Here is a 22,116-nt window from a genome sequence, read left to right on the forward strand (position 1 = left end):
GCTGAGCACTTCTAGTGGAAGTAGTCAGTATTTGTTACTCTTCCCTGGCAAGGTGACACAGGGCGACGTGGAAACTGAAGCATTATCAGCGCGCGTCAAATCCGTTCGATTGGTCGCAGCGTGTCCCTTCTGTACCCCTATGATTTTTGGCATCTATATTTAATAAACTATCGAAATTTGATAGAAGATTTCATACAAAATATAAAAGTACCATATAAAATCAAAACCAACCTTGAAAGAGATTTACAATACCGATCAAATCCTATATTCTCTGCTTGTGACGTTATGAAATAGATGGATGTACAGCTGCAACTTCAGAATTGAAGTCAAGTGATCCGCAAGTCTCCATTGCTCCTTTGGGCTCATTCCTGAATTCGCCTTCTCACAAGATGACCAGCAGCAAGCTCCAGATCCCCGTCGTCTCCATCATCCCGGGCATTGGTGATGCCGTGCGCCAACAATTGGCGTCGTCATCCCCCGCCGCTGAGCTGTACAAGTCCAACCAGCTCGAAATCGTTGACCTACCGGTGCCTGTGGTGTGCCCTCCCAATGCCAGCAACAACCACCAACCGAAGGGGGCCATCGACCAGGCAGCCCCCACCACACCCGAGTGGAACCTTGATCCCAAGCAGCAACTGATCCTCGAGAACGCCGAGGTGCTTTTCATTGATGCCCACCTGGCTGCGCCGCTGTTGCTCGCTCCAAAGACCAACCTACCGTTCGGCCTGCAACATTTACTCAAGAAGGTGCAGTGGGTGCAGGGTACCTACGCTGGAGTGGACTCCTATCATCAATTCCCGGAGGCTCCGGCTGACCCGGGCTTCACGGTTTCACGTGCGGGCGGAATCATGCCGACGGCTTTGGCGCAGTTCGTGTTCGGGTACGTGATTGCCATTGAACGCAAACTCTTCGAGGCCAAAGAGTACCAAGAGAAGCGCGTGTTCGGTCGTTGGGAGCTCAAATATCGGTCCTTCCGACAGTTGACAGTCGGCATCCTCGGTCTTGGAGACGTTGGCCAGGAGATCGGACGCACATTTAAGGCGTCCGGGTTTCAGGTGGTCGGATTCAAGCGTCGTGTGAGCGATAGAGATAGAAAGACGCTCGCGTCAAGTGCTGATCGCGTGTCCTCGGATCTGAGCGAGGTGTTAGAGCAAAGTGACTATATAGTGAACATACTGCCTAGTACAGCCGCCACTCGCTACCTGTTGACCGAGAATGCACTGGAGGTGTGCCGCAAGAAGCAGCCGGTTTTCATCAACGTCGGTCGCGGCGATATCATCTCGGAGGAAACAATCGTTAACGCCTTGGAGAAGGGGTTACTGTCGAAGGCTGTGCTGGATGTGTTTGAGAAGGAACCGCTGCCAAAGGAGAGCCCATTGTGGTCGCACCCGAAGGTGATCTTGACGCCCCACATTGCTGGTACTGTATTCCCGGAGGACGTAGCTGATGTCTTTGTGAAGAACCTCAACCGCCGCCTTGAAGGAAAACCTGTGCTTTACCAAATGGACTGGTCGGCCGGCTACTAGGCTAACGTTCTCAAGTGAACTCGTAAGAAAGAAACCAATGTAAACGCGTGCAGGGCACGCATTCTTTTAAGAAAAGTGTACTAAAACACCAGTACGCTACCTGAAGGTGTACAACCGATCGAACTCGCAAATGCGTTGTCGTTTTATTCCATGCTTGCTTGAGGTTTTCCAGTGAGACCTGCTGCTCTGACGACAAATGATCCCGAGGTGTAATGGTTTACACTTCTTCGATGCGAAGCCGACGCTTGCCCCGGAAGAAGCCCAGAAAACGCTCAAGGCCCGAAAAAAGGGAATTGAAGCCTTTTGGAAGATGAACGGCAGCTCGTTCCTCCTGGTTCGTCAGCGTTTTCTTCAGGTTCTTGAAGTCTGACTTCTTGTACTGATTAACGTCGCCAAGGGGAACGCGCATCTTGGTCGTGGCGATACCGTCTTCGACGTTGTAGATGTCGGCGTAGAGGCCGTTTTGAGCAGTGGTCTTCTTGGAAGCAGTAGCGAGTTTGTCGCTGCTGGCGACTAGAACGATGGCAATCGCCAGCAGGGTCTTGGTAAGATGCATTGTGACTGAGGATGTGGCGTGACTGAGTTCGGTACTGCTTGCTGCGCTGGTATTGAAGTCAGTTCGAAAGTGAAGCAAAGAACTCAACGAACACAAGATTGAGTGTTTACGTTTGGCTTGATGCCACCGATGCTACTCTTATAATATCACGGCCAGAGTGGTGCACATCCGATGCTATAACAGCTGCATGTCGTAGCATGGACGGCTATCCAGTTACAGTATTTATTAAGCTTGCTACAAGGGATTAATGGAGATTAAAAAACATGTGAAAGCTATTGAATGTTGTCGAGGAATCGAGGAAGAAACAAGATACATATATGTACCTACAAAGACAATTTCTTACACTAGTGTTGTTTTTTAGGAGGTTTTTAGGATTTGTAGGGTACTTAACGTCTATTAACCGATTAGATAGCAGTTATTAATAATAAAAAGGAGCAAAATGCCCCTGTGTGGGCCACACATTGTGCACTACACTATTCTTTATTTACAACTCAACGCACGCACTAGCCCAGAGCCGTGCTGCCCAGAGGACTGTGCAATGTAAGACACTACCGGCCTACACCACGCACTAACCGTCACTCTGGTGACGGGGGAACAAGCCATTGATCACAATGCAGGTCAAGGGCGAGAGCAAGACGTTCAACCCCGAGGAGATCTCGTCCATGGAGCTGGGCGAGGTGGTTGAGGCCTTCATCACCAAGGGATCCAAGGACGCTATCTCAATGGCTCGCACCATCGAGCCACCAAGGATGCCGGCGCCATCGCTGGCCTAAAAGTTCTACATATCATCAACGAGCTGACGGAGAATCAGTATGCTCTTCATTGTTTGCGGGCTGCCTGCGAGCGTATTACGGCGTCGTCGTCGGCCAGGTTGCATCGAGATCTACTCTCTGTTCGACAGCACGGGCTTCAACTCAACCACCACGCTTGATCGTTTTGAGGACATGTGCGGCAACTACTTCCAAAGGTGATGGACCCCTTGGAAAAGTTGTTCCGCGACGCCAAGCTGTCCAAGAGCGAGGTGCACGGGGTTGTCCTGGTGGGCGGCTCCACCCGTACCCCAAGGTGCAGCCGCTGCTGTCGTACTTCGTCAACGACATGGAGCCCATCAAGTCCATCAACAGCTACGCGGCTGTGATCTACGGTAGTTTGCCGTTCTAAGCGGCAACAACTCGTCAGAGAAGCTGCAGGTACTGCTACTGCAAATGCGACGCCGCTATGCTAAGTATGGAGACAGTCGATTGAGTCACGTCAAAGCTGATCGCGTGTAACATGTCGGTGCCGGCCAAGAACTTGCAGACGTTCTCGATATAAGCGGACAACCAGTCTGGATTATTTATTTCAGCGTTCGATGGCGCGATACAACAACCTGCTGAGTGAGCTCAATCTCGACGGCGTCACGCATGGCGGACGAGTAACGGAGGCTAGCAGAGAAGTATTCACAAAATGAAAAACGCATCAGTTTATTGAGATCATGGTCAGCAGCAAATTTGTGAGTGTTAGTGTTACAGGAACGCCATGGCGTGCTATACCGCGGTACACACGACCATATCCACCATTTCCTCTTGGCGGACTTGCAGTTACTGAGATATGTCGACACTAACGATCGCGTCGAGAAGGTAGTCAAACTCGCGCTCGCTCAAATCGAACATGCAATAATCATCATCTTCATTGTCTGGATCTCTATCGCTGTCGATGTCACTGTCGAAGGCAACATTAGGCGTTGCCGGAGATGTTTTATACAGAGGTGACCGAGTCGGCCGTGCATCGCCGTTGTTGATGTAGATGAACGACAACTTTTCTACTGTTGAGACTTTGAGCCGATTGCGGCGCTTGCTGTGTGTAAATCCATGAACACTCCACAGGCGCTCGCTAGCAGCAGACGACGTTGGAATACTCAGCATCTTCTCAGCGAAATTGTGAAGGACAGGGAAGCTAGTATCGAGGGTCCACCACTCTAATGGAGTGTCCATACTGGCTTCTTCTCTTTGCTCGGTAGTCCAATTCTTCTTCATTTTAATAAATGCAAGCAATTCTGAGCGAAAGCGAGCTAGGCTCACGTCTGGTGAGAGGCCGAATCGTTGAAGTGAACTGCTTTGCGTACTGATCCTAAAGCTGATCCTAGTAGGATTCCTACGCAAAGAAGTAGAAAATTACGAAAACAGCCTGTTCCATTTTCCCTTGTGTGTGCTGTTTTTAACGGTTATTAACTTTGTTCCGTTAAGTACGCATTTAGCTAAAAACGAATAAAAAGCTACAAAACAACCCTATCTTACACAGACTAGTCGTTGAATCCGCACTTGTTTTCTGGACTGTTGTACTGTTGAAGAAACTCAAGAAGATGAGTAGAGCGTTGCCGTTATTATTTATTAGTAAATGTGCCTCACTTCGATTCAAAGTGAGGGACAAAGTTCGATAGTACACGACATGTACTAAGTGCATATGCTTACATGTGACTATTCAGATGAAGCACACCATCTTTGTTGATGCGCTTTATCACCTGGGCTGAAGAGCTAGAGGATATTGCGCCAACCTGGGCGCTTTATCTCGTAGACCCGGTTGTCAAAATGTTGCTCTTATAGTACAGAGCAAACTTCCCTGATTTGTGATCACCACTACCTTATTCGCTGTCCACACCGGCGTCATCACGCAGCCTCGGTTGATGCCCTGCTTGCACAATATCATCTAGGATGCACCATGCAACTTGTGGAGCGAACGCTGGATTGACAGGCGGTATGTAGGAGCACCTGTACTGCTGCGCCTGCATCCACAAAATGTCCAGATAGCGGGAAACCAGGCTGTAATAGCATCGTTGGGCAAGTATCTTGAGAGTTAAACCCGACAACATCTCTGTCTTCTTCTCAGTCCACCGCGCAGTCACTGACTGAGCCTAGTCCATATGTGCGGTTGGAGATGAAGACCTTGCGTACAACACCACCATGTAGCTGCCATACGTGGCCCAGCACCGAGTGTTGTCAACTACTTAATTATGCGACGCAGGATTCAAGCTAGTCTGTGTTATTGCGGTCCCGAGCAAGCCGTCGTTCATGATTTCGTTGTGACGCGCCTCTAAATCTCCCTCCAACTGCAGAAGTCTCTCGTACGACTCAGACCGAACCAACTCCGTGACACCGGCCTCGCCATTGCTCGCTGAGTCAAGTTGGAACCGGGCGACTTTCGAGGACGGAGAGTTTAGTCCCTGCGAACCACAATCGTCAGCTTCAATTACACCAACCATCCTAGAAGAACACTTTTTTTTCTGACCTCTTTCGATGGACCCTCCTCGTTCTCTGAGACAGCATAACGCGCCTTCACTTGAATCTCTGTGCCTTCTCCACTTACCAATAGCTCCTGCTTCCTCTGTAACATCCAAAAGCAGTGGTGTTAGCACGCAACCATATACTGTACACTGCAGTGCGCCAGTCTCACGTCTTCCAGCACGCGGATTAAAAAGTCGACTGTCTCGGCCGTCATCGTCCCCACTTCCCCAAATGCTCCGAGGTGGATTTCTGACCCAGAATGCAGTCTCTGTGTACTATTCATCTCTGTGTCTGCGCTTCCGTCCTCGGTCTGGGTGGCCTGCGTCGTCCACGACTGCACCACCGGCCTTGTAATTCTCTCTGCGGGCGTGCGCAGCAACGTTGAAGCGTCCCGACGACTAAGCGGGAACGAGGGACTAGCCCTCAATCCAGAGCGCAAATTACTAGGGCGGGAGCGCACGCGGGCGGCGCTTGGTGACGCCCATGTTGCAGTCTTGGAAACAGATCCGCTGCCACAGTTCGACTGTGCTGATTCCGAGCGCAGTAGCGACCGCGCCGCCTCCATCCTGATATCGATAGGACATACTGGTGGGCAATTAATAGATAGGAGGTGCAGACATAGGACCTACCGGCGCTCTCGCTTCCACGCCGGTGATGGAGAGGTCATGTTGTAGGAATGAAAATTAAAATTAAACCTTTATATAGTATTTTACCATTAGTTTTCCCACACAATCGGCAACAAATCGACACTTTTCGGGGGTCAATCAAGATGCAACTCTCATTACTTTAAAAATAATAACGTCTTGGTCACCTTCGAAGGCGCCACCGTTGCAGCCTCCTGCTCCTCGTCGTTGGACGTGGAGTTCGACGACGCGTATTGCACTTCCGGGGTGCTAGGAGTCTCTGTTGTGGGCTCCGGAGTATCAGTGGTAGCGATCGGTGTCTCACAATATTCGTTAATCGAGGGAACTCGACCCATTTCCCTCGAAGTATCTCTATTAAGTTCTCCGACCGTCCCTCGCTAAAACTGGCAAGTAATGCGTCCAGTGCCGATACATCGCCAATTTGATGCGAAAATATCTGTCCGATGCACATTAAAGGGCAGACGCTTATGAGATGTATTTATTATTATCGGAAGTTTGTAAGGGACGCCGCCTCAGTCGTCGTCACGACTGCGTCCCTCAGATAACTGGCTTATCTGAGGTGGATACATCCGGATAACAACAGTTATTATTCCATCGACAGGGATTTATTGTCCACTCAGAATCCACCATTTAGCCTTTGAGTTCTGGGGCGCACAACAGCATCGCGCGGCGAGACGGCGGCGTGGATATTGGCTCTGGCAGAGGCGTATAAGCTCTTGCGCCCGGTAAAGGACGTTGACGCACCTTCTTGAGAGGGCGATGGCTCTGTTTAAGGAACGGTGCGCGGTTTATTGCTATTCAGGAGAGGTTAAGCTTCGTGAGGCGGACGAAAATGCTGACGAGCCATTTGAAGGAGGTAATTGCCCTGTCAGAGCTGATACGATCCGTGTGGTTGATAGCTCAGATAACGAACCGGCTAATGGCGCATCCGGCGTCGAGTAAAGCCTCCTGAGTCAAAGCAAGATGATGGCGAGCTGTCCTACACCCTGTTGATGTTGAACCAGATGAGTCATATCATATCAATCGTCTTCAGCGTTGGTGACGGCGTTTATATGTTATATAGAGCGGTAAGGAAATTATCAGTGTCTATGGAAGTATACTAAGTGACGTATTCACGTTATGTAAATGTATTTTTTGCTTTTGCACAGACTGTCGCTTAATGCATTTAGAGTTAGTTGTTTTTCGGCTCGATGAGCTTCTAAAACGCGCGCGGCTTGTTCAAGGCTAACGTTCTGCTGTTGTGCAACAGTAATTACACGATCAATGATGCGCTTTCTGCGAAAATAAAAACTTTTTACGAAGTGTTCCGCCAATTTGAGCCATGATGCTCTTCAAGGTCTCGCACTGCGGGCCCGCCGTGTATACCAATTGACCATTCGTGCCACACCTGATGTACTGTCTTTAAGGCACGCACCATCTTGTATGTAGACGGAATGCCAGTATTGCTGGTCATTGTGTTCGCTTCGGAGCTTGTAGTGTTGGTTCTGCCCCATTCAACAGATAAGCGTACCGCTGCCGCACCTGACGTAAGTTGTGTAAATGATCCTGCCAATTTGTTTACGGCGGTGCCGATTTCGCTAATCTTGCTGTCAATATGAGCTAATGTTTGTTTATGTTGCTGTTGTAGATGGTCGATTAAGTCTGGAACTACTTCATGCAATCGAGCTGCTTGTGGAGATTTTTCAGTTATCATTTTTGCCTTCAATTCCGTTGCAAATATTTTGAACTCGTCAGAATTGAATAACGTGTATCCCCATAGCTTGTGTGCAGGATGCACGTCGCTCAATAATAAAGCATCTTGCAAAACAACAACGCGAAGGTAGCGTAGCATGTCTAAGAAACCACCAGTGGTGCTGATGATTGAATATATGCTGCCATGTAGGATTCAACGAACGGAAAAACTCGGCGTTGTAAGCTATCAGGAGGCGTGAGAGCAGCTCTCTCCAAGAAAAAACGAGTGTCTGTTCGGAGAAAACCCAACCAGCGACCGCATGGCTTCTCTCGGCAAAGCGGTAAGATAGTAGTCCTCCATAGCACCGGCGTTCCATCTTCCTAACCGTCGTATCTGTGATTCTGTAGCGCCTGCTAGTTCTGCCATTCTAGAGCCCGATCCGCGAGCTGCATGTGTCTTGGCTTTTGATTTGATGCCAAGTGCGGAAGATGTTTTGATAGTAGCGTCATAATGAGCTCGGTATGTCATCGGAGCGGTTTTGTTTTATCTGCTTTCAGTACTTTAATGTCGTACCATTCTTCTGGCACTAGGAAATTAGGGATATCTTCATTTTGCACACCCCAGCGGTAAAATAGATAAAATCCGAGCGCTCCAATCGGGCAAACTTCTACGTTACGGTGTCTGATGCATGAACCAAATTCACGACGGCCATACTGATTTGTCTTCCCTTGTTCCATGATCATCACAAGGGCACGACACTCTGTATAGCCTTCGTGCTCTAAAAACTCCACGCTAAATATGTCAGGTAACTCCATGTTTCGTGCAGACTCTCCCCTTAATAAGCACGCGTGGCAGAGAAAGTGACTCATTCGATTCCGCAGATCACTACCAGTGTTGAGATTCATGTAGAAACGAGAGATAGCGACAAGGTCAGCAGTAGTGCAATATCCATCCAATAATGATCCAACGCCACGGTCGACGTACTCCCTCTTATCCTTCATGTGCTTCTCGCGTTTTAGAGACGAAAGTAGAACTTAATAAGACTGTTTCTAGGATGAGGATGTGAATTTGCTCCGCGACTTTGCTGATCGCTGTATAAATCTGAGATTGCGTTGACGTACATCTCCACAGTTGCAACACCGACTTTGCGCTTGCGGTTCTTCACACGAACGTTCCGATCAACAACTTCTTCTTGTAAAAACAAGTGCAGCTTGGACGCCGTCACTTGGTAGCGCGTGGCTTCGTGAAGCCCTTACGGCCACACCATGACTTATCTTCTCGCTGTTTCGATGCGTACGCTCGAGTCGCATTTGCAGGGCGCGCCGCTATACAGCGATCTAGAGTTGCATGAGCACTTTCCTCGAGCTCCACTTGCAGACACGGGGGCTCCATTGTATCCATACTCCAAAACTTGAAATGTTGAATATTATTTTTGTTGGGGGGGGGGGAGTTATCTGCAATTGGCTGTAAGCAGAGAGGGACGCGGTCCTCGTTCCTTAGTGCAAGTAAATATGGCCGTGCCTAACCCTAGGAAGATAACCCTTTTACTATCAGAGTGAATGGCTTGTTATCAATAGCTTACAGAAGACATTTTCCAACCGATAAGCCCGGTGATTATTTACATCTCTCGAAACGAAATGATCGTCGACGGAAGGCTACTAGCTACACGTATTTAAACAGCGACATGCCAGGGGCATCGACGACACCATTCCAGCGAGGACACGATGTTAAGTATGGTTTAGAAACCTCCGAACGGTAATCGACGCATTTGAAAAACTGGACCATGATAAACGCGAAGCAGTCGTCAAATCGGTTGCTGAACTATTCGCTGGCCACGTGATGGAATCGTAAGAATTGTTACCAGTCGAACGTCTAACAACGAACCAAATATCGGCGAATTCCCCCCCCCTCCTCCCGTCCTACTTCATCAACTAGCAACAATACGGACAGCAAATATATGCAGACTCATTACAAAAATACGACCTAGACTGAAGGCAGCAGGGTGGAGCACTGAACAAATCACACAAATTGAAAGTGGCCACCACCGTTTACGAGAGAGAGAGAGAGAGAGTCATTGAGGAACGTGTTCTCGCGAAGAACCTGTCCAAGTGCAGTGATAGTAAAATAACAGTTGAAAGAAACTTGTGAGCGGGCAATTTCAGATGTGGCAGAGACTTTGTGGGGCCCCAGCTACATCTTTCCCCAACACTGCCTCTGTAGAGTCTGATTTTTCAATCGTCGGCTGGGAACAGGATGGATATCGCCAATCCCTAACCGATTTCTCCCTAGAATGGATTCTACACGCGAAGCAGTTCCGACAAATGTCGAAAACACTATATATTAGTTAAACAACCAATGCCTCCTGATGGAAAGTACAACGAATGAGAAAGCTGTGTCGGCTATAAACGAAGACCAAAACGAAATTCGTAAGGTGAAGTACTTGCTCAAAAGACTTGCGCTACTTCAGAACCAACACGTGGAAAATTTAAGCTAAGAGAACTTACTATATCAATTTCATTTACTGCATTGAGAAAGTATGTATTCACTCACATCTCCCGTGATGTTGTCCTGGTTGATTTTTGACCAATGATAATTTTGTCTTTTTGCTATCAAATCGTAACACAAAATTAGCAGTTTCACGAAAAAATCGGTTGTCTTAACATTATTTTTTGAGGTACGGTAACTCGAGATTTTGGAACAGCAGAAAAAGGGTCATTTCCCATTGGTCCAAAATATTTTCCAGTGAAACAACGCGACCCTTCGTTACTCCACTAAAACTAAGCGTTGGAACATTCTATTTGTCATTTATTCAGATTTATCCAGATTATCGTTGTTCCAAGGTCACACTGTTCCGAGAACTAAAGCTCTCTATTGATCAATAGGAATCGGGAAATGCTACAATCTAACAACATTGTGGACACCTCCGAAAACCCGGCCTGGTAGCGCTAGATGGGCCGTATTAGTAGTTTTGTTTGCATTTCTCAATTTTTATGCTGTAATATTTAACTTATTAATATATTTTACAAAATAAATTACCTCTTATTCAACACAAAAAATATATGAATGAAATGCCATACATTCTGTTTTGAACCTTTATAGTAATATGATATTACTTTGAAGATACCTGATATAAATCGGGAGCTCACATGACGGCTTTTATGTGCATATTTGTACGTGTTAGGAGTGGTGTGTGTTTATTCTTTCATTAGCGTGGTGAACCAGAGAAGGTTCACCCGTGTCTGAACCCCTTCCGCTATTGGGACCATAAGGATTCAAAGCACCTGCTAGCTTTTCTCGAGCTAGTAGCGTGCTATCATTTTCACTGGTTGGACTATACAAGCGATATTGAAGGCCCAATCAGTTTGGTGCTAGAGATGGATTGGGACTTCTGATCACGACCAAACGATCTTTGTCGTTCTGGTAGACGTATTGCTGTGAGCTCGTCCTAACAACACTAGTAGCTAGAGTCGCCGTTCGGGTTACAAAACCGCAGATGCGAAAGAAAACGAATAAAGCTCTTACAGACGCACTATCGTTAACCATTCGTTTAACTATGTCCTGCACTATAAACACAGTCGCCGCTACTACAGCTTCGTGAAACTCTCTTCAAAGAAATGGAATACCGATTTGAAATGGCACCAATGACCAAAATGACCGACACAATTCATTTCAACTCGACATCCACCTCCTTCGGAATTACCACCACGCAAATTGAGTCTTTCTGCGGCCGTATCGTCGGGAAATTTGAATTTACTAGTTTATATCTTTGAAGGCGAGCGTCTCGGTTTTTTTTTCTGAACTCGTTATCGACAAAATTATGCAGGGGTTAAATTAACATTATATTACGGCATTGGTATACGGGATTATTAAACAGAATGTGGAGGATGCGTTGCCCAGCAGACTTTTATCGTTTCGTATGCGTTATCACCTACGTGGCGTGATGCGATTCCCAGGCAACAGATCACGCAAAACGACGCAAGCATTCCGTTCGAATTTGGTCATCACGGACGGCTGTAACAAACCAAATACCATGGTGTCTACTTTTTTCGATGTGTTTTAGTTTACAAATGAGGCTTAAAATAAGTTTATTCGCGCAGGACAAACATAAAATAAATATTTTAAATATAAAGTTTAATTGTATGAATTTTAGCCTGATTACAGTGCGCGCCAAATTATTAGGACCTCCAGATTTGATACACAGTTGTATCGATATTTCCGGTTGTAGAACGAGTTAGGCGGTGCTGTTTAAATATGTTGCCTCTATTAGGAGTGTAAAGGTCGTGTTTGCGTTAACAACTCATATTTCGCTGTCCCTTGGAGGTCTAGTATGCAAAGTGTTAATTTTCACAACTGCGACAAATTTAGTACCTACCCCATTTTATCATAAAAAAGATACATTTTATGAACACCCACACAAACTTCTCTATTACCAGTTTGCCCTTCTGTTTGATTACAGAGAGGTAGCGTCGAGGCATGGACTCAACTAGGTTGAGCATGTACTCGTTCTCGATGGAGTCTCATGCTTTCTGTATGGCTTTTTTGAGCTCACCAGTAGTACGATATTGGCGGCAGTGGGTGTACACCCGCGCCGCAATTACCGGCCATACGTTCTCGATAGGGTTGCAGTCGGGGGAGCGAGATGGCCATATCATCGTGTTGACTTCCATTTCCTGTAAGTATATCGTCGCTTTACGCGATGCGTGGATCATTATCTTGCTGGAAAACAAAGTCATCACCGTAGTTAGCGTGCGCAACGGGCAACAATACTCAGCTCAGATACAGTACAGATGTAGTCACTGGAGATCTGACACCGCGTAGAAATGTTACCTCACTCTTACACTTTGCGCTGAAAGCCCCCCCCCCCCCCCCCCCCCCACGTACACACCGCGACGCTTCTGCCACCGTTCTGGCGCTGGACTTACGACTGGACTGGTTGTCGCGTGTCACGCCAGTAGGACTTGAAGCCGTCCGGACTGTTAAGATTAAACTTGTATTCGTCAGAAAATATAGTATATTTCCATATTTCTACGTGTACCAATAAATCTTTAGTAGTTCAAAATAATAAAATGTGGTTGCTTACCGGGATCAAGAATGTGCTCTTCAGCCCTCCCCATTCTGGCAGTCTTGTGGGCGGCGGTGAGAGGTAAAGTACGGTCCATCTTGATATACACCAGATGGTCGACTCGCTGAAACAGCCTTTGCACCGCCCGCACCAAAGTCTTTATGCTGAGGTTGGTCTTCAGTCCGGCGGCGAACGGGTCACCAGCCACCGCTGCACAAACTACTAGCCGTACCTCCCGTCCGGTTAGTGCAGGAGGCCGCCCTGCCCTTGATGTACTACATTCGCTGTCCGCCTGCGGCCCTCGCTCGCCTTTCACACACACGTGCGCGAGTGTCCTATCTTCCGCAAGATTTCGTACAGCAAGACGCCGCCGTCGTGCTGCCCGATGACCCACCAGTACGCTTGCTTTGTGAGAGCTTTGGCTCGGCCCATTAAAAAAAAATGAAAGGCTCACAGCTCTGCCAACCTGGTGGTTTGCTGTAATTGCAGTGCTCTCCGCCATTCGAACGCTGTTGGAGGATCATCATTCTTTCAATAGAGAAGTTTGTATGGGTGCTCATAAAATGTACTTCCTCCGTCCGAAAATATAAGGCAGTTTGTCCAAAAGTTTCATTTTTAAGCTCAAATCATCGTATGAAGGTTCAATAATTGGCTAATAGTAAGGCGCTCCGCTTAATGATGCGATTGGTGGGTTTCACGAATAAATTCGTTGGCTAGAAGCAAAGTTACGATCTCCGAAACAGTGCCACTTCATCCCACTCTACCTTTTTCCTTCGTCGTTCCTACCCATGGCTATTCCCACCGCTCTAAAGTGCCGCACCCGCAAGAACCTTACCCCAGCTGAGCGTGCTGAAGTTATCGCCTACCTCCGGAGTGTTAGTACCGAGCTATCCCCTCCTCAAGGCGCCATTAAAGCTTGTGCGACTAAATACGCTTGTGGAGACGCTCAGATCTCGCGATTGTGGCGTCGATCGGTTAAGGCCATTCAAGCAGGAGCTCCTATCGACTACGAGAGCGGTAGAAAGGGTCGAAGTGGCCGTAAGTCGCGGTTGACGTCGGAGTTCCGCGTCCAGCTCAACGAGGCCATCGAACTTATTCCCCTGGAAGACAGAACCGACATCCGTACTTTGACGAGTAGTCTCGGTATTGCAAAGTCTACGTTACACGACTACTAATAGGTTAAGTTCGGTTCAGTTGAAATAAGTAATGGATACACGCACTTCATTCTTATATTTCCGGACAACAGAATTACAGGGACTGCCTTATATTATCGGACGGAGGAAGTATCTTTTTTTATGATAAAATGGGGTAGGTACTAAATTTGTCGCAGTTGTGAAAATTAACACTTTGCATACTAGACCTCCAAGGGACAGCGAAATATGAGTTGTTAGCACAAACACGACCTTTACACTCCTAATAGAGGCAACATATTTAAACAGCACCGCCTAACTCGTTCATAAACCGGAAATATCGATACAACTGTGCGTCAAATCTGGGGGTCCTAATGATTTGATGCGCACTGTATGAAGTCAGTTTATTGAGGTAGTCTTTAAAGTACTAAGTTTTTAAACTTAGTACCGTAGTTTTTAAAATAAAACTGAGACCATTAAACAATAAATAGAGCTGCTAAATGAATACAATACTTTTATTTTGAAATATTTATTAAATGCAAATGATTAAAAGGATCATCGTAATCAAAATGTTTAAAACAAAAGATTTTGAAAATAAAATTAATGTTCAATCCATTATTGTATAGTATACATTATATACATGATCAAATGTACCAGGATAACGGTACCCGCAGCCCTCGCCACTCAAAAAAACTGTCAGTCTCATCTTCGACGAGCGGGCACTCTCAGCCTTTCGTGCAGCTCACTCACGTTCGTGTGCGGTATTGCTGCTTCTTCACCTCGCTGGAGCTTCTCGCTTGCAGTATCGTATCGGGCATCATCTTGTGCGTCTCACGCAGTTGATTAAACTCTTCGCACTCTCTGTGGGTCTCAGCAACCCCCCGCGATCGAATGTTACGTGCTCGCCGCCTCGTGACGCTATGGCAGCGTGCACAGCCCGCCACAGACGCAAGTCTGCAGCGCCTGAGCATGCGTCTTGCCCGTGTGAACGCTGCGCCTGCCTCAGTCCTGCAGCGTCGCTGGATGTCCTCTGAGGGCATGAACAACGTGCCGTTCGAGACGGACGAAAACATGACCAAGCTACTGGCCGAACTGGACACGTACCGCGAGACCGGCAAGTGGCGCCAGGCACTTAAGCTACTGGACCGCGTGGACAAGGATGACGCGTTGCCGGCACTGGATCCTGCAATGTATGAACGCGCCATCGCCGCCTGCGCGCGTATGGGCAAGGTGGAGGTGCTGCCGGGCCTACTGAACAACATGCTGGTGGACGACCTCACGCCCACGAGCGCCACCATGGACTTTATCATCCAGGCTTATCTGGCCAAGGAGCATTGGGGGCTCATCGTACAGCTGGCCAGTGAAGCCACCGCCTTGGGCGTGCAGCTGTCGCCCGCCGCCTTCCACGCCATCATGGAGGCTTGCGGACAGGTCAAGGACGCTGACAGCACCCTGAGTATCATGAATCAGCTTAGTGAGGCTGGCATGGAGCTAACTGCAGACCACTACGCAGCTGCTATCCGTGCTGCGGGCATGGGAAAACGCCCAGACACGGCAATGGCGCTGTTCGTACAGATGGAGGAGCAAGACGGACTAAAGGACAACGGAGAGGCCTTCAGCCAGCTGATCCGCGCTCAAGTACTCAATGGAGAGCTGGAACAGGCGCTCCAGAGCTTTGCCACCGTCTCACAACGCGGGGTAACCTTGGACGAACCCATTTACACATGCACGATCGACTCGCTCGTGTCGAACGGTAAACACTGGCAGGCCACGCGGTTGTTCGAACAGATGCTTGAGGGCGGTGAGAAGCACCCGAGTGTCTTCTGTCTGGGCCGTGCGATGTTGGCGTACACGGGCGCGAACCGCAGTCAGCACGCTTGGGCGTGTTGGAACAAGATTATCGAGATCAACGAGCCCAACCCCGTCCCGATGAAGTACAACAAGATGTTACAGGGATTGACGCACGTTAGGGACACACAACTCGCAGTTAAAGTGTTCGACCACATCCAGACTCTATTCGAGCCCGGCCAGATCCACCAGGGAGCTTATACAACCGCAATTCGCGCTCACGGACGACTGGGTAACACACAGAGGGCCGTGGATCTGTTCGACGAGTACGTCGAAAGCTGCAAGGACACCCGTCGCGTGTCTCGCTTTGTTGGCATCTACTTGGCTCTATTCAATGCGCTGTCTCGAGATACTGTGCGTGATCCAGCGCTAAACACACGTGACGCTAAACGTGCATGGAGAATTATGTCTGTGAATGTGCCAGTCGTTCTACCGCCTGCGTACGCGAGTCTCGCCGGTGTGTTTGCTAGTACCGGCGAGATGGAGACGCTGGAGGAGCTGATCGAACACGCCGAGCGGAGCTGGGGCGCCTCATCTGATGTGATGCAGCAGGAAGAAGTGGACGAAGATGGCGACGAATTGGAAGCTGTTGCGGTCTTTGAAGGCGAAGAGGCCGATCTCGGCAGCGACAACGATGTGCTTCTGTTCAACGGCGTCATCAGCGGCTTGTGTAAGGCGCGTGACGACCAAACAGCCAACATTGAGGCGTATCTGGACATGATGGTGTCACGTGGACTGCCGATCACAGACTCGATCGTACGCGCGACCACAGACGCCTGTATCCGCTTTGAGAACTGGGAGCTCATGCGCAACTTGATGAAGATGCTGGATGTCGACGCATTGCAGAACTCCGAAGTGTGCACAGGAGACACGGTGTCGAAGCTTTTGGACGCTGGCAAGTGGAGTCTGGGGCGCGAATGGCTCATGTTCTGCCATCGTCATGGTCTGCATCCGCCGGTCCGTCGCAAAATGGAATTACTGCGAGAAATGCGCGAAAACAAGAGCAAGGAGTGGCGGATCGCGTACTCTTTAGCCACCGAGACCATGTCGTTCCGTCGTCTAGTGCAGAACAATGTGGATAGCGTCGCTGATGCAGCTGAAGTGTGCAGGAACGCCGATCGCATGGACCTGGTTATCAAGCTCTTCGATGCTGCTGCAGGTCACTCTTCACTACGATTTTTCCGCAATCACCAACGTCAAGTACAAGCAGGACGAGAGGCGTCGCAGCCCTTGAAATTGAACGTGGAGCCTGTGGTGGTTCCTCTCAGTTTGTACAAGAACGCTATTCTCGCTTTACTTCGACAGCCAAAGACTGATGCTGTGGATGTAGACGACAGCTGGCGGATGAACAAGGCTGAGCGTATCTGCAGACAAATGCTAGAGGTGCATGGGAAGCACTTGGACGGTGAAGCTCTGTCCATGGCCATCTCAATCAAGGCCACTGCGGGAGACCATGACGATGTAGGAGCGCTGTACGAGTCGATGCGTGCTCTCGGACTTGAGCCCAACTCGTACGCTCAAAACGCAGCCATTATCGCGTTTTCTCGTCAGCGTCGCACGGATCAAGTGCTGGCGATTCGCGACGAGCTCATGAGCAATCGTGACGAGGACGGGCAGATCAAAACGGTCGAGTCGAACGTGGCCAGGTCTTTGCTGTTATCTCTCGCTCTTGCACATGAAGACAACGCTCTTCATGACGCTGTACAGAACCTGCCAGGCTGCACGATGGAGATGGCGTTGGATGTGCTTATGAACACAAACAGGAGCACAGATGCAGTGGAATTCTTCAACGAGAGCGCGTCTTCCAAGACGTTTGAGTCGCTCTTCCACCAGCTCTGCCAGTCTGGTAACCCTGTACTGGGCGCAACGCTTTTGCTCAAGCATTCGCGTCTCCACGGATTAAACCAAGTGCATCCGAACCGTGTGATCCGCGTGACCAACGCGCTGATCGAGAAGGGGAACCTCATAGAGGCAGAGAAGCTGTTGCAGATGTACGTGGATGGCACCAACGGGGTGTCTTTGAAGCAAATGCCACCATACTTTCAGCAGCACACGATGGAGATGCTGTTGTTCATCTACGGCGAATTCGGCCATTTCGATGCCATGCGCTCGCTGTTCGAGAAGGAATTGCTGGCGTTCCCTCTTGAAGTTGCTCACTATGAGGCCGCGATGGAGTACTGCGCTGAGTCTCGTGACGAACTGGCCGGTGCTGTGGCTAGTCTGAAGCTGTTCGAGCTGCTCCGCACTCATGGTTTCATCCGACCAAGTGGTTACACGTATCTGCTGACATTGCAAAGCTGTCTGCGACTGGAGCGTCTGGAGCCTGCGAATGCTTCTGCTGTTAAGTCCACGGGTCAGATCATTCTGGACGACGTACGGGAGCATGGATTCCAGGACGGTGTTGTTGAAGAACTGGCTAAGCAAGTGACGTCTGCGATTGAGCGCGTGCAAGTGAAGAACAAGAAGATCATCCGTCGTATCAATAAGGAGGGAGAATCGACGGACTCCAGTGTCTTGAGCGCAGAGGAACTTGCTCGCATTGCACTCTTCTGTCATCGCCACGGAATGCCCATGACGACGGCTCTGGTTAACGACTTGTTGAAGCTGCACCAGCATCTGCCGACTGTCATCTCGAACGAGTTGGCTTTTGTTAAGCGTTCGCTTGAGGAGGGACTGGGTGTGGTTGCTGCTCCAGGCTCCAGCATCCCATCGAAGCGTGTGGTTAAGACCAAGAAGACTGTCACCTCAAAGACGAAGCGTGTACCTGCTTCGTTTGCACCGAAAAGTGGTTTGAGACGTCCGCGCAGTAAGAGCTATGAGGCGGCAGTGCGCGCTGCTACCGATGCTCGCTGGGGTGTGGTCCTCGAACCCATTGCGACGGACAAGGACTGATCACAACCAGACTGCAGATATGTATTTACACACCTAGAGACCAGCAATAAAACCGTTTGGACATTTCCCCATCATTTACGAAAGTTTTTACACTTTAGCTGATGCAGCGTAATACGCCCTACCACATCAACACTGTTGCTGAGTTGCTGATTGTAGATTATGTGCTAAAATGGCAGGTGTGTTCATTCTTTCATTTCCAAGTCTGCGTTCTACTGCGAAAGCCACCGCATTCAAACGAGATGCGTCTGACTGAGATTTTTTTGGCGGTTGCTGTCGTTGTTCTGACGAGCACTGACAGTTTAGCTGCTGCTACTGCGAGCACACAACCTGGAGATCATGGAGCCACAGACAAGAATCGCGTGCTTCTCAGTGACGTCGATCAGAAGAAGGTCGGTTTGAAGCACTTGGGGACGGACCACGAGGAGCGAGCGGCCGTGCACTTCCCCTCCATCTTCTCGAAGGGGCCGATTCGCGGTACATTCATGAAATTGAGGAGCTATCTATTGAAGATCAAGTCCAAGACCAAGTGGGCTAACCAACGTCGACGCGGATTGAAGATCCCTAGCTAGGCCTTTGGCCGTTGTTGCGAAATTTGAGTTTCGACGAAGAAATTGTTTTGCAGACCAAAAAAGTTGATACAAACCGAAAACGCCATCTACAGTAGCTCAATTTCTCCATAGGAATTGGATTAACCTTCTTAAGTGGAGCGTTGTGTTTAACTGAATCATGTTGAGTATGCCAGAAAAAACGATAGCTATGAGGACAACTTCGAGTTAATATCCTGCTGTCCAATCCACGTTGTACAGCATCGGCTCACCACGCAGGTAGCGATTGAAGTTGTCCACGAAAATGCTGGCCGAATCTTCGGCGATCGGATACCCAGCGACATGGGGAGTGAGCAGAACAGAGGGATGTGACCACAATGCACTGTGGCGTGGAAGTGGCTCCTCTTCGAATACATCCAACACCGCGCGTGACCACACGCCATTATCCAAAGCATTGACAATCGTCTTCTCAGCGATGATATCTCCCCGTCCAATGTTAATAAAAACTGGTTTACGCTCCCGACAGAGCTCCAAGTTCTCCTCGGTCAACAAGTACCGTGTCGAACTGGTACTGGGCAACACATTGACCAGATAGTCACTTTTGGACAGCACTTCATCCAGATCGGATGTTACACGGTCGGCACAATGAGCCAGTTCCAATTCCTGGTCAGGACTCACACGACGCTTAAAGCCCAGCACATTGTAGCCTGCTCCTCGTAACATTTTACCAACCCCCTGTCCGATGTCTCCAAGACCCAGAACACCGATTGTTACAGTTGGTGAAGGTCGAAATTGAGCCATTTGGGGTCTCGCATACTCCCCGTTGCTCTGGAACTCGATAGCTTCCAATACCATACGCTCGAACAACGTCACGTATCCGAAGACGTACTGCCCCATGACTTGCGGAAAGAATCGACCAGCTCGAGTCAATGTAAACTTTGGTAACTTTTCAACCGGCACAGTCTTTTGGCTACCAAGTAGTCGATTCACGTACTGCTCAACGCCTGCATACGTTCCCTGTACCCATTCGACATTACTCAGGATTTCTTGCTTGTCTTGGGGCAAGTTTTCGTTCGGAGCGATGAGTAGTGGCCCACCCGAATTCTGGTCCATGACGATCACCTTAGCTTGTTTTAGGATACGTTCCTGTTCAGACGTGAGGTCCCATTTAGGAGCACCCGTATCATCTTGTTTGTGTCCGTGATGAAGGTCTTGGATATTCCCTACAAGTGTAGGTAAAGGCATGTCCACGAATTCCAGTTTCCCCGATCGGAAGAGATCCCCAGCGGGGGTCGACGAAGCAGCAAATTCCTTGCGAATAGCCTTGCCAACCCCATTGAGGAAGGTCACAATGGGGACACGAAGCGTTGAGGTGGAGGTCATTGAAAGCTGATGATGAATGCAGAAGGAAACTTCACAAATGAACAAAACGTGTGGTGGTTGACACTCCACTTCTAATCTCAACGATTAGATGGCATGCTTTGGGAGGCTGAACTGATGATTACATACATGTAGTTGTCACAGCAAGCAACACTTTTGCTTATGGTAACAAAGTTGTAACTTTTCCTCTTCCAGGTGAAATACTATTCTTTATTAGATCCCCCAAACATTACAAAAGTCTCACTTACATATCCAGATCTCTATTTGTGACCTAGCAGTTGTGTTTCAACACCAACATAGTTGGACGATCAATACCCCGCCGTCCAGTCTACTTTGTACAGCACTGGCTCGCCACGTAGATAGCGATTCAAGTTGTCGACGAACAAACTCGCCACGTCTTCAACAAAAACATACCCCGAGATGTGAGGGGTGAGTAGAACCGAAGGGTGCGACCACAACGCACTCTCACGTGGGAGTGGCTCCTTCTCAAACACATCCAACACCGCGCGTGACCACACGCCATTATCCAAAGCGTTGATAATCGTCTTCTCAGCGATGACATCACCCCGTCCAATGTTAATAAAAACTGGTTTACGCTCCCGACAGAGCTCCAAGTTCTCCTCGGTCAACAAGTACCGTGTCGAACTGGTACTGGGCAACACATTGACCAGATAGTCACTTTTGGACAGCACTTCATCCAGATCTGGTGTGATACGATCCGCACAATCGGCCAGTTCCAGATCCAATTCCGAGCCAACTCGACGCTTAAAGCCCAGCACCTTGTAGCCCGCAGCTCTCAACATCCTGCCCACCCCCTGGCCAATATCTCCGAGTCCCAGAATGCCGATGGTCACGTTCTGTGCCGGTCGGAACTGAATCAACTGTTCTCTCGCATAGTCGCGATTGATTTGGAAGTCTCGTGCTTCCAGTAGCATTCGTTCCAACATCGTCACGTACCCGAAGACGTACTGGGCCATGATCCGAGGCAAGAATCCTCCTGCCCTTGTCAATATAAACTGTGGCAGTTGGTCACTAGGCAAAGCGTTGTTGCCATGCGATAGTCGGTTCAAATATTGCTCCACACCTGCGTACGTGCCCTGCACCCATTCAATGTTGCGGAGGAGATTGTGTTTGTCTTTGGGCAGGTTTTCATCGGGCGCCAGGAAGAGCGGGCCCCCTGAATGTTGGTCCATGACCACGATCTTGGCCTGCTCTACAACCCGTTGCTGGTCGGTCGTGAGCTCCCATTTGGGGGCGCCCGAGTCGTCCATTTTGTGGCCATTCAGCGGGTTTTGCGCATTTTTGACGAGCATGGGGACAGGAATGTCGACGATTTCGAGTTGTCTGCTCCGGAATAGGTCGCCCGCTGGGGTCGTCGAGGCTGCGAACTGCTTGCGCATGGCAGTTCCCATCCCATCGAGGAAGGACACGACAGGAACACGGAGCTTCGAGGCGGCAGGCATGAGCACAGGACACGTGGTGGGATATCTCTCTTTGGCATAACAGTGTCATCCCATATGTTTTCATAATAAAGACTGTGTATTGATGCTCATCGAATCATTGTGATTGGTTGAGATACAAACTATAGGTAAAATGTAATC

The 22,116-nt window shown here is 49.0% G+C and overlaps 13 protein-coding genes across 15 annotated transcripts; 5 read left to right on the top strand and 8 right to left on the bottom strand.

Annotated features, from left to right (window-relative positions):
* The first annotated feature begins 375 nt into the window (after positions 1 to 375).
* On the top strand, positions 376 to 1,655 carry PPTG_09608 (hypothetical protein). Its single transcript, XM_008904622.1, has one exon. It carries the CDS (start codon positions 390 to 392, stop codon positions 1,524 to 1,526), a length of 1,137 nt encoding a protein of 378 aa, XP_008902870.1. The 5' UTR covers positions 376 to 389; the 3' UTR covers positions 1,527 to 1,655.
* An 88-nt stretch (positions 1,656 to 1,743) lies between these two features.
* On the bottom strand, positions 1,744 to 2,082 carry PPTG_09609 (hypothetical protein; the record flags this gene model as incomplete). Its single annotated transcript, XM_008904623.1, has 1 exon — positions 1,744 to 2,082. The coding sequence occupies one exon, from the start codon at positions 2,080 to 2,082 to the stop codon at positions 1,744 to 1,746; it is 339 nt and encodes a 112-aa protein (XP_008902871.1).
* Positions 2,083 to 2,693: 611 nt separating this feature from the next.
* PPTG_09610 (hypothetical protein) lies at positions 2,694 to 2,855 on the top strand (the record flags this gene model as incomplete). Its single annotated transcript, XM_008904624.1, has 1 exon — positions 2,694 to 2,855. The coding sequence occupies one exon, from the start codon at positions 2,694 to 2,696 to the stop codon at positions 2,853 to 2,855; it is 162 nt and encodes a 53-aa protein (XP_008902872.1).
* Positions 2,856 to 3,515: 660 nt separating this feature from the next.
* On the bottom strand, positions 3,516 to 4,217 carry PPTG_09611 (hypothetical protein). The gene has a single exon (XM_008904625.1). The coding sequence runs from the start codon at positions 4,095 to 4,097 to the stop codon at positions 3,663 to 3,665; it is 435 nt and encodes a 144-aa protein (XP_008902873.1). The 5' UTR covers positions 4,098 to 4,217; the 3' UTR covers positions 3,516 to 3,662.
* Positions 4,218 to 4,437: 220 nt separating this feature from the next.
* On the bottom strand, positions 4,438 to 6,015 carry PPTG_09612 (hypothetical protein). Of its 3 annotated transcripts, none has more exons than XM_008904626.1 (4): positions 5,972 to 6,015; positions 5,512 to 5,908; positions 5,347 to 5,442; positions 4,438 to 5,281 (listed from the first exon to the last, which is right to left on the bottom strand). In XM_008904626.1, the coding sequence occupies exons 1-4, from the start codon at positions 6,007 to 6,009 to the stop codon at positions 5,066 to 5,068; spliced, it is 747 nt and encodes a 248-aa protein (XP_008902874.1). In that variant the 5' UTR covers positions 6,010 to 6,015; the 3' UTR covers positions 4,438 to 5,065. The 3 variants fall into 3 exon arrangements, with proteins under 3 accessions (XP_008902874.1, XP_008902875.1, XP_008902876.1); XM_008904628.1 differs by having other exon boundaries at positions 4,691 to 5,281; positions 5,512 to 5,927; positions 5,972 to 5,994; XM_008904627.1 differs by having other exon boundaries at positions 5,512 to 6,015.
* Positions 6,016 to 6,123: 108 nt separating this feature from the next.
* Positions 6,124 to 6,321, bottom strand: PPTG_09613 (hypothetical protein; the record flags this gene model as incomplete). The annotated part of the gene is made up of 1 exon (XM_008904629.1): positions 6,124 to 6,321. The coding sequence occupies one exon, from the start codon at positions 6,319 to 6,321 to the stop codon at positions 6,124 to 6,126; it is 198 nt and encodes a 65-aa protein (XP_008902877.1).
* Positions 6,322 to 8,182: 1,861 nt separating this feature from the next.
* On the bottom strand, positions 8,183 to 8,659 carry PPTG_22557 (hypothetical protein; the record flags this gene model as incomplete). Its single annotated transcript, XM_008904800.1, has 1 exon — positions 8,183 to 8,659. One exon carries the CDS (start codon positions 8,657 to 8,659, stop codon positions 8,183 to 8,185), a length of 477 nt encoding a protein of 158 aa, XP_008903048.1.
* A 220-nt stretch (positions 8,660 to 8,879) lies between these two features.
* Positions 8,880 to 9,050, bottom strand: PPTG_09614 (hypothetical protein; the record flags this gene model as incomplete). The annotated part of the gene is made up of 1 exon (XM_008904630.1): positions 8,880 to 9,050. The coding sequence occupies one exon, from the start codon at positions 9,048 to 9,050 to the stop codon at positions 8,880 to 8,882; it is 171 nt and encodes a 56-aa protein (XP_008902878.1).
* A 4,402-nt stretch (positions 9,051 to 13,452) lies between these two features.
* Positions 13,453 to 13,939, top strand: PPTG_09615 (hypothetical protein). Its single transcript, XM_008904631.1, has one exon. It carries the CDS (start codon positions 13,509 to 13,511, stop codon positions 13,893 to 13,895), a length of 387 nt encoding a protein of 128 aa, XP_008902879.1. The 5' UTR covers positions 13,453 to 13,508; the 3' UTR covers positions 13,896 to 13,939.
* A 617-nt stretch (positions 13,940 to 14,556) lies between these two features.
* Positions 14,557 to 18,710, top strand: PPTG_09616 (hypothetical protein). Its single transcript, XM_008904632.1, has one exon. The coding sequence runs from the start codon at positions 14,742 to 14,744 to the stop codon at positions 18,588 to 18,590; it is 3,849 nt and encodes a 1,282-aa protein (XP_008902880.1). The 5' UTR covers positions 14,557 to 14,741; the 3' UTR covers positions 18,591 to 18,710.
* A 119-nt stretch (positions 18,711 to 18,829) lies between these two features.
* Positions 18,830 to 19,159, top strand: PPTG_09617 (hypothetical protein; the record flags this gene model as incomplete). Its single annotated transcript, XM_008904633.1, has 1 exon — positions 18,830 to 19,159. One exon carries the CDS (start codon positions 18,830 to 18,832, stop codon positions 19,157 to 19,159), a length of 330 nt encoding a protein of 109 aa, XP_008902881.1.
* Positions 19,160 to 19,188: 29 nt separating this feature from the next.
* On the bottom strand, positions 19,189 to 20,541 carry PPTG_09618 (hypothetical protein). The gene has a single exon (XM_008904634.1). The coding sequence runs from the start codon at positions 20,516 to 20,518 to the stop codon at positions 19,364 to 19,366; it is 1,155 nt and encodes a 384-aa protein (XP_008902882.1). The 5' UTR covers positions 20,519 to 20,541; the 3' UTR covers positions 19,189 to 19,363.
* A 163-nt stretch (positions 20,542 to 20,704) lies between these two features.
* On the bottom strand, positions 20,705 to 22,038 carry PPTG_09619 (hypothetical protein). Its single transcript, XM_008904635.1, has one exon. It carries the CDS (start codon positions 21,976 to 21,978, stop codon positions 20,824 to 20,826), a length of 1,155 nt encoding a protein of 384 aa, XP_008902883.1. The 5' UTR covers positions 21,979 to 22,038; the 3' UTR covers positions 20,705 to 20,823.
* Positions 22,039 to 22,116: the final 78 nt, after the last annotated feature.

Source organism: Phytophthora parasitica, assembly GCF_000247585.1.
Source record: "Phytophthora parasitica INRA-310 unplaced genomic scaffold supercont2.18, whole genome shotgun sequence".
NCBI classification, from domain to species: Eukaryota; Oomycota; class Peronosporomycetes; order Peronosporales; family Peronosporaceae; genus Phytophthora; species Phytophthora nicotianae.